The 9404-nt window shown below is 59.0% G+C and overlaps 1 protein-coding gene across 1 annotated transcript; it reads right to left on the reverse strand.

Moving 5' to 3' along the window:
• Positions 1 to 3293: 3293 nt before the first annotated feature.
• Positions 3294 to 5666, reverse strand: Emd (emerin). The gene is made up of 6 exons (XM_005414187.2): positions 5433 to 5666; positions 5246 to 5347; positions 5013 to 5090; positions 4730 to 4851; positions 4020 to 4063; positions 3294 to 3939 (listed from the first exon to the last, which is right to left on the reverse strand). Exons 1-6 carry the CDS (start codon positions 5512 to 5514, stop codon positions 3606 to 3608), a joined length of 762 nt encoding a protein of 253 aa, XP_005414244.1. The 5' UTR covers positions 5515 to 5666; the 3' UTR covers positions 3294 to 3605.
• Positions 5667 to 9404: the final 3738 nt, after the last annotated feature.

Raw genomic sequence — 9404 nt, forward strand, 5'->3', positions numbered from 1 at the left:
GGGGTGGCAGGGGACGGGACTCCTCTCCCGGGACATCCTCGCTTGCAAGGTGCCACCCACTCATCCACGCTGCCTGCTTTGGGTCAGCGGCCTCTGTGGAGTGGGGGTCCTGCCTGTGTGTCCTGCCCTGGGTGTCCTCTCAAGAAAGGTCACACACTGCTCCAGGGGGAGAGCAACGTGCTTGGGGGACCTGGGCCGTGCTGCCCCGTCTCTCGGAGCCCTGCGCCTGGTCCTAGTGGCCCTGCCTGGAGCTGGTGTCCCGTTTCGGGGCCGGCCCCCACCCGGCTCGGGACCTGGCTGGCCCCGCTCACCACATGGGGCTCTCTGCCCCTCGGTGGGGCCCTCTCTGGCTGCCTGTTCCGGGGGGGGGGGGCTTGGCGGGGCTCTTCCCGCTGGTACCTACTTCTGTCCTTCCTGACCCCAGGGGCCCCTCTGGTCTGTCCCGCCTGTCCCCTTGCCCAGGGCTCGCCGGCTGGGGCTCGCAGGACCCCTGGCCACGTGCGTCCCACTGCTGTGCCAGAGCTGGCAGGTCTGCTGAGGGGAACCAGTCCCCTGGTGTCACGGGTCCCCTGCTTCCCTCCCAGCGTCCCCGGGGGATGGGGCTGCCGGGAGGTGGAGGAAACAGTGTGTGGGCAGGGCCGAGGCTGCCTGCTGGGGGCCGCTGCATGGCGCTCAGCCGGGACCCCTGTGCCCCAGTCCCCGAGCGTGCAGCTTCTGGGGTTTGCACCACACACACAGGAGCCCACCGGCCTGTGTTCCCCTGTTCAGTCTGGGCGTGGATTTGTGTCTGCCCTGGGAATGGCCTGTGCCTGAGATCCCTGCTCCTGATACCTTTATGCCAGCAAGGCTCAGGCGCGGGCCACCACTCTGCGGGGTCGGGCTGAGTGGCCTGTCACCTCTCTCCAGGTTTCCCCAGGACCTGTTCCTCTTCCCCTGTTGTGGGCTCCATCCTGGCCACTGCAGCCCTAGGTGTGTCCTGGTCCCGTGGTGATGTGGAGATGAGGCAGGGACTCTGCTGCGACCCCTTGGGGCCTATGCCTGGCAGGGTTGGCTGCACATGCCAGCAGGCCTGCATCCCCATCATAGGCCATCGCCAGTAGCGGGCATAAATCTCTGGGTAAGTGGGCCAAATGGTAGAACCTTCCAGGGCCTCCTTCCTGTCTCCTTTCTGTGCCCTGTCCCAACACCCTGGCCCAATGACACCTAGTGTAGCAGCCACCGTGGAGTTTTCATGACCTCTTGGCACCAGGTTGACCTCTCAGGGGAATTAAGTGTGAGGACTGAGGGACATGGAAGGTACCCAGCAGAGTCTCATTGAGGTCCTGGCAGCTGGTGCCTGTGGGGAGGGAAGCAGTGACAATTGGGAGTCCCAGAGCCCAAGGAACCCCACAGGTGACTGCAGAAGCCTCCTGAGCCCCTCAGACCTAGGGGAGGCTTGCTGGCCTTCCCCTCAGGGTCCCTGTGATTGAGTTCTTGGAGACTAGGGGGCTCTGGAGCCCTAGGGACTGTGTGCAACATGAATTTGGGCACCTTTGGGATCTGGGGACTGGGGCCAGTGCAGGTGTTAGGTCTACAAGTTTAGGGAGACAGTCACCGTGTAGTTTGGTGAAATCTCAGCTGTCTTCTATCTGCTCTCTGGCCAGAAAGAGACCGCTGGTCCCTTGTACAGTGAATAGATGAGAAACAGGGACACTGACCCTTGAGCAGTTTCCTCTCCTCTCCTGCCAGACACCAGAGTGGCTGCTGTACCCTCCCTGAAGGTAGCAGATCCAGGGCCGGAGACCCTCATTAGTCCCGAAGACCACCCTTGGGATGGCCACCACCCTAGGCCAACAGTGCTTCTGCTAGGGCCCCCGCTTCTCTACAGGTCCCCATGGGCCCAACCTGCAGCAACCCAGAGTGACATCAGTCCCTCCTCTCGGCATTCCTACTTCTGAGCACCTACTGAGCAGGAGGCTGTCCTAGTGAAGACTGGACTGCTTGGTTCTTGCACCCCATTTGCATAGGCACCCTGGCTTGGCCAAGTCCTTACTGCAACCTACTGAGGCGGTGCCATCTCCAGGCCTCTCAGAGGACCAAGTGGGCCTCGGCCCTGTGGCAATGCCAGCTCTCAGCCCCCGGCATGTGGCCTGGGGTGGCGAGGGCAGGTTCTGTGCAGCAGGCCCTGGGGGTGGGGCTGAGTGGGAAGGGCTTACAGCACTTTCAAGAGGCTAGGCTGAGGGAGCACTCAGAAAAGAAGTGGTTTGTTCCTGTGTGCCTGTCTTACTTTTGGTGCTAGGGATTGAAGGACCGAGCTACACCACACAGTAGTCCCTTTTCTGGGTGTTTTAAATGCACGGGACCCACCTATTACTTGTGGATCAGAAGCACTGTGGCGAGATGAGGACAGGGGTAAGGAAGGTCCCTGTCCTGCCAGACTTCAAAGCCTTGGACAGCCAAGAGCCCAGATAGTTCCTCAGGAGCACAGGGTTCATGTGCAGATGCTGCACGCAGCTGGGCTAAGGGCAGCCACCTGCAACAAGGAGCAGTTCATAGGCCAGAGGACTGAAACCAGGGCCCGACCCCTGGCTACAGGTGTTTCTTACCTGTCCACCAGGCATGTCCACCTGCCCCTGTGATGCTGAGAAATGACCAGTCACCAGGATGTACCTTTTTTTTTTGTTTGGAGACAGGGTCTCAGTTACGCACTCCAAGCTGGCCATGAACTATGTGATCCAGGCTGGCCTCCAACTCAGTGATCCTCCTGCCTCGGGCTCCTGAGTGCTGGGATTACAGGCATGGGCTACCACACCCGGCCCACAGTTCCCAGTTCCTTTTAATTTAGAGGCAGGGTCTTACTAATTTCTAACTTGCCCAGGTAGGCTCAAACTTGCAATCCTCCTGCCTCAATCTCCAAGAATGCTGGGATTACAGGAGCATAACCCACCTCTGGGGCGTCACTTCCCTTCCATCCCTGTGCTTTCCAGTGTGAAGCTGGCTGGTGTCAGCTCCCTGGTAAAGACACCTATGATTGATACTGTCCACACAGCCACACCCATGTCCCCAAACTGGCTGTCCACATGCTTTGTCATATGGTACTCATGTCTGTAAATAGTCACAAGTACTCTGGGGAATAAGTTGCAAAATATAGCCTACAAATGAAACAGAAACATAGCTATTGGTAGCATCTGCTCCCTTTCCCAAGACCAAAGCAAAACACAGACCCAACCGGACAGGTGCCACACAGTGGTCCTGGAGACCCAGGACACTGCCCATCACCAGGTCGGTGCAGGAACCAGAGACCTGTGCCGACATGGTAAAAATAAACAGTCTTTTATTGTGTGTCCATGAAAACAGCGTCAGGGCACCCTTTGCTTAATCCCCTGACAGGTGACAATGAACAAGATGTGGCATGCAAAACAACCATGTTCCCTTCAGAAGGACAAGGTCTTAGCCTGGTTCCAAGGCTCAGAGGCAAGTGGGGTGGGAGGCTCCCAAGGAGGGCAGGGGCAGGTGGGGCGGGCACTGCCCTGGGTGACCCAGTATCCCATGCTAGAACACACAGTGATGCTCCCCCCACCCCCAGAACACTGCTAAGGCAGCCAGCTAGGCTGCGAGCAGGACCATCAGGGGTCCATCCACAAGGAGCTGCCTTCCTCAGCCTGCATAGAGTAGTAAACGAAGAGCAGGAAGGCAGCGAACACCAGGAAAAGCAGCAGCTGGCCCCAGAGTGGGACCTGGCGCTCCTGAGCCACTGCTGCCATCGCCGCAGAGGCTGCCTTTTCAGGCCGGATGGCCCGGCGGGCGAGCCAGGAAGGCTGGGCAGAGGATGAGGATCCAGAAGCGGCGAAAGACGCTGGGTAGTAGGACAGACCCAGGGAGCCCCTGGAGACACTGGAAGCAGGTCGGTAGTGTGTGATGCTCTGGTAGGTGCTGTCCCGGCCATAGACAGGGCGCTCCCTGCGGCAGAACAAGGGAGCAGGTGGGCCAGGGGGCTGAGTCCCGGGTCTGCCGCAGCCCCCGGCCTGTGCACTGCTCACCTGTCTCTGCCGTCCTCTTCAGAGAAGACGCTGTCCTCACGCACCTACATGAGAGCTGGCTAAGGAGCTGGGCAGGAAGTGACGGCCCTGTCCCACCCCAGACCAAACGTCCTGGCCAGCCTGTGCTGACCCTGCTCGAAGACTGACACCTGCCTCCTCTGGAACTGTGCTGGGCTCCCAGCCTGTTGTCTTTGGGGCCTTGGCGCTCATTCAGTGACTAGTCCGGCTGCCTGTGCCTCCTTCCTCCCCCAGGATTTTCAGAAAGAACAAGAGCCCAGATCCCAGGCAAGGACCAGGTCATGTCCAGTGTGCTCTCATCACATTTTTTTATCTTTTTTTTTTTTGGCGGGGGGGACGAGGTATCACTATGTAGTACAGACTGGCCTTAAACTCACTATGCAGCCCAGGCTGGCCTCAAACTCCTGGGAATCCTCCTGCCTCAGCCTCCTGGGTGCTAGGATTTATAGGTGTGTGTCACCACACCCAGCTCATCAAATTTTTGGGGAGTGTACTAGGCACTAACCTCTGGGCAAGTGCTCTACCATTGAGCTACACACCTAGGCCCTAATCAAATAGTTTTGACGACCCCCAAGACTGGCTGGGGCCAAAGAGCTCTGTCCTGACTGTACCTGAAGGCTTAAGAGTCACCCTGTGCTCTCAGCAGCTGCTTGGATTTTCCTACATCCGGCTGTGACCGACAGCTCACTCACCTGGTGATGGAAGGTGTCGAGATCAGAGAGGGATGTGGCTGACTGGCGGAAGCCCTTGGCCTCAGGCTCCCCGTAAGTCCTGGTGGTCAGGTAACTCTCCTCGTAATAGTCATCATTGTAGCCTTTGAAGGGAACAGGAATAAGACACTGGTGTCCCCGACCTGGTCCAGTGGCCCTAACGTGAACACTATAAGGGCTGGGAAACGACGGGGGTCTCTGGTGGGACTAAGTGATGGTGTCACAGAGACGCACGCCCAGGGGCCGGGCCCAGCCCCGAACTTACCCTTGCTCTGGTAAAGCAGGGCGTCCTCCTTCTTGGGCAGATCATACATGCCTGAACCCGAAGATGTCGAATCCAAGTCTGAATTGAGAAGGGGACAGAAGCAGCTGGCCCCGGGCTTCCCTCCCTTCTCCCCACACACCGCCACGCCCTCACGCCCCGTCCTCCCCGCGGCCCCCGCCCTGTTCCAACGAGTGGGGCGGCGGGTGGCGCTGCGGGGCGGGGCGGGGCCCCACCTGAAAACCGGTAAGAGGAGGCGGACGAGTCCGGGGGCGACAGCCTCCGCCGCTGGCTCTCGTACTCGAAGATCTTCTTCTCGTAGAGCTTGCGCGTGGAGCCTGCAGACAGAGTGCAGGGCAGTCAGGGGCGCGGGCGGGGCGCGGGTCTCCGGGGACGTCCCGTGCGCCACACGCTGCCGCATACCCACGACAGGCCCGTGCGGGATGTTGTACTGGCGCAGCACCGCGGCCAGCTCGGTGTCCGACAGAAGCGAGTAGTCGTCCATGGCGGCCACCGGGAGACGGGCGGCGAAGGGCTGGAGGCGGCCGGGGCCTGGTTAGCAACTGCTCCCTCGGAGCGCAGTAGAGGTAGGGCCGCCACTTCGGGAGCGGTCGCGCTCGCGTCACTCCTACGTCGCGCTTGCGTCACAGACGCGGGCTCCACAGGCTGCGCGCGCTGCGCGGGGCGGAGCCAATCCGCGGGAGCAGCCGGACCAGACCAGTCTGGGCCTGGGAGCGGGTGGGGAGGGCCGCGGGGGGGGCGGGGCCAGCGAGCCTCTCTGTCACGATCGTACGGGATTGGCCAGACTGAGGGAGGCGGGGCCTGCAGGGGAGCCCTGGTCGCACAGACAGGTCCAGGCGTGGGAGCGGGCGGGGCCGGCCTGCTGGGCTAGCTTACTCGTCCAGTGTGGGCTACACGCGGGAGGCGTGCGGGATGGAGCAATTCGAACCCGCGGCAACCCACGGGAGGTGGTGGCGTGGGGTTGAGTATTGGGGGTGGCTCGAGTCCGTGTCTCACTGGGCTTCACCGTTTCCCTGCCCCGCCCGGGGTCCAGAGCTAGTTCCCAGCCGCATCCCGGCGGGCAGCGGTGGGGAGGCCCGGGTCCCAGTGCGCTGCACCAGGACAGCGGTGTCGCCCAGCCCCCACCCCACGCGGCCTCCAGCTGCCTTCCCGGCCCGCTCGACCCTCGCCGCGCACCTGCAGCCTCGCTCCCCCGCACCCGGGAGGAAATGAGGCACCGGGCCAGGAGGCCGCCTGCACGCCGGTGGCCGAGCGCATAGCCTTCCCGGCCGCCGCCGCCGCCCCCGCCACGGGCCCGGCCCGGCCCGGCACAGCACGGCGCGCTCTGTGCTGCGTGCAAGTAGCCGGCGGTGCCGCCCAACCCAGCGCCTTCTGCGGGGCCCCTGGGCGGGGGTGCGGGCATACGGCCGCAAGGAGCTTCCTCTCCTGGGGAGTGGCTCCAAGCCGAGGAACCCAGGTGGTGGCCGGGCAGGGCGCAGAGGGCGGTGGCAGATTGTGGAAAGCTGCCAAGCTTTGCTCAGGATCCATGACGGTGGCCCATGGTCGCTGAGGACCGCGATGGGAAAGAACTGTCTCGAAGCGCGGTTCTATCCGGAACAAAGCCAGCTAGTGGCCTGTGAGGCCAGCTAGGGCGCCCTCATGGGGCAGGTCCAGAGATAGGGGGGACCATGAAAAGACCAGGGCCTGGGATGCCTAGTGACATCAAAGAAGAGGCAAGCCTGTAATCCCAGCACTTGGGAGGCTGAGGCAGAAAAGTTCGACGCCAGCCTGGGCTACATAAGTGAGCTCAAGGCCAGCCTGAACTGCATAGCGAGACCCTGTCTCAAAAGGACAAAATAAAATAAAATTAAGTTAAATTAAATTAAAAAATAAAGGAGAGGCAAGTGCTCCGGCCCTCTCCCGACTGGCTGAGACTGCTGCTGAGGGTCAAAGACCAGTTTTTTTCAGAAGTTTGAGGAGACAGACACTCAGGCATTGGTGAGGAAATGGGGCCCTGTGTTCACTACACACGAAGACCCTAATGAGGAAGAGTTGCTGTTGGCTAGATTTTATTACTTTTTTGGGGGACAGCTCACGACAGGGTCTCACTATGACATTCAAGCTGGCCTTAAACTCTTTTATGTAGCCCAGGCTGGCCTCGAACTTGTGGTGATCCTCCCTCCTGCCTCAGCTTCCTTAGTGCTGGGATGAAGAGCATGCACTACCATGCCCACTTGGCTCAGTCTTAAAGACAACACCCTGCTGTGTCCCTAGCAACCGGGAAAGAGGCTTTCAGGCTTCAAAGACACTGTATGGCAGGGGGATGACAGTGTGGGCTCTAGGCCATGGGCCGTTGCCTCATGGACTTTTCAGTTTGGGCAGAATCCAGCACTCCAGCACCTCTCCACACCCCCTTCTGCAAGCTGGCCCCTCTCCCAGAGGCCTGTGTGTGGAGTGCACACAGCACCCCTCCCTGTACACATCCCAGCCGTTTCCTTATGAGGTCAAGGAATTCTAGGTCTGTCTTCTCCCAAGGGAGTGCCCTATATACACCTGCCTCAGCCTCTGCCTTGTGGGTCCCACACCCTGTTGCCCATAGCATGGTCCCTTGTTGATGGTGCTGTGAAGCTGAATTGTGGTGGCCCTCCTCTGCCCACCCCATGGGACCCAAAGCCTAAATCTGGCCTCATGGCAGCACAGCTCCATGTTGGACCAGAAGCCAGAGCAGCCACTGCCCACCAGACCTGAGACCACCCCACCATCACCCAGAGAGGAACTAGGTCCACCATGGGTGAGGCTCTTCCCAGGGCCCCAGGAAACACTGCTCAGCCAACCCTGTCCTCTGGCTGGGCACAGAGACCTCTCAGGCAGGAGCCCCCCAAGGGGCATTCTGGGGGCCTTTGGGGAGCTCTTCCTGGGAAGGACAAGCAAGGTAGGATTGTGCAGCCAGGGTGAAAGAGTCTGGGAGCAGCCAATTCTGAGTCAAGAATAAGAAAAGTGAGTTTGGGGTCAGGGATATAGCTCAGTTGTGCAGCGCCTGCCTGGCAAGCGCAAGGTCGTGAGGTCGATTCCCAGTACCAAAAAAAAAAAAAAAAAAAAAAGTGAGTTTTAAGGATGGCAATGGCTTCTAAACTGTGCATGGTAAAACTTGCAATCCGAGCAAGACTAAAGTTAGAAGGGAAAAAGTCTACATTTCTTACCAAGCATGGTGGTGCACACCTGGCATCACAGCCCTCAGGAGGCAGAGGCAGGAGGGTTACTGTGAGTTCAAGGCCAGCCTGGGCTACATAATGGGTTCAAGGCCAGCTTCAACTACATAGCAAGACACTGTATAGAAAGAATGGCAGTTCTTCAACACATGGAAAAAGATGTCTTTATTAAGATCTTCAAGGGGCTGGGGATTTAGCTCAGAGACACAGCGCCTGCTTGGCAAGTGCAAGGTCGTGAGTTCGGTTCCCAGTACCGGAAAAAACAACAACAACAATAACAAAGATCTTCAGTAGGGAACAGTTGGTATGACACAAACCCTCCTTCCCACTAGACCTGGCACAAGCTGGGGCACAGAATGGCCTGTGTTCAGAGTATGCGCAGTGGGTGGCACTTTTGTGCAGAATTTAAATGCAGTAGGGCCTAGGTCTCAGCCACATAGCCACGCCCTCTTCTGTGCTCCACAACTTAGTCTACCCCTGGCTCAACTGCCTCGACCAGGAACCCCAGTGCAACCACCTCATGGGCCCCCTGGTGTCCCAAGTGAAGATCGGCCTCTGGCCTCCCCAGGGAGGGCTCCCATAGGAGGCTGCCATGTCGAGTGAGGGTGTGAAACATCAACAGAGCTAGACAAGCCAGCAGCCCTGCCGAGCACCTTGCCCATCATATTAAACTGTGGACCAAACTCACCGGGCTGCTGTCACCAAACTCCTAGCTTTCCTCCCTATTCCTCTATTTCCTTTTCCTTCCTCCTTTTGTTTTTTTGTTTTTTGTTTTTTATTTTCTTTGTCTTTTTGAGACAGGGTCTCGCTATGCAGTTCAGGCTGGCCTTGAGCTTACTTTGTAGCCCAGGCTGGCGTCGAACTCACAACGATCCTCCTGCCTCAGCCTCCCGAGTGCTGGGATTACAGGCATGCGCCACCACGCCCAGCTCCTCCCCGTGTAGTCCACGGTGACCTCAAATGAGTGGTGATCCTCCTGCCTCAGTCTTCTGAGCTGGGATGACAGCCATATGCCACCACACCGTACTCTCTTTTTAGACACTACCAAAAGTGTCATTTTGTCTCTCTCTCTCATACACACACACAGGCTCAGGATGTAAAATGTAGCTCCTATTGCACACAAATGTTAAAATGATGCTGCTCAATGTGGCCTCCCGGTAGGAAGTGGCATTTGAGCTGAATCTGA

Source organism: Chinchilla lanigera, unplaced genomic scaffold (assembly GCF_000276665.1).
Source record: "Chinchilla lanigera isolate Chin_1 unplaced genomic scaffold, ChiLan1.0 scaffold00179, whole genome shotgun sequence".
NCBI classification, from domain to species: domain Eukaryota; kingdom Metazoa; phylum Chordata; class Mammalia; order Rodentia; family Chinchillidae; genus Chinchilla; species Chinchilla lanigera.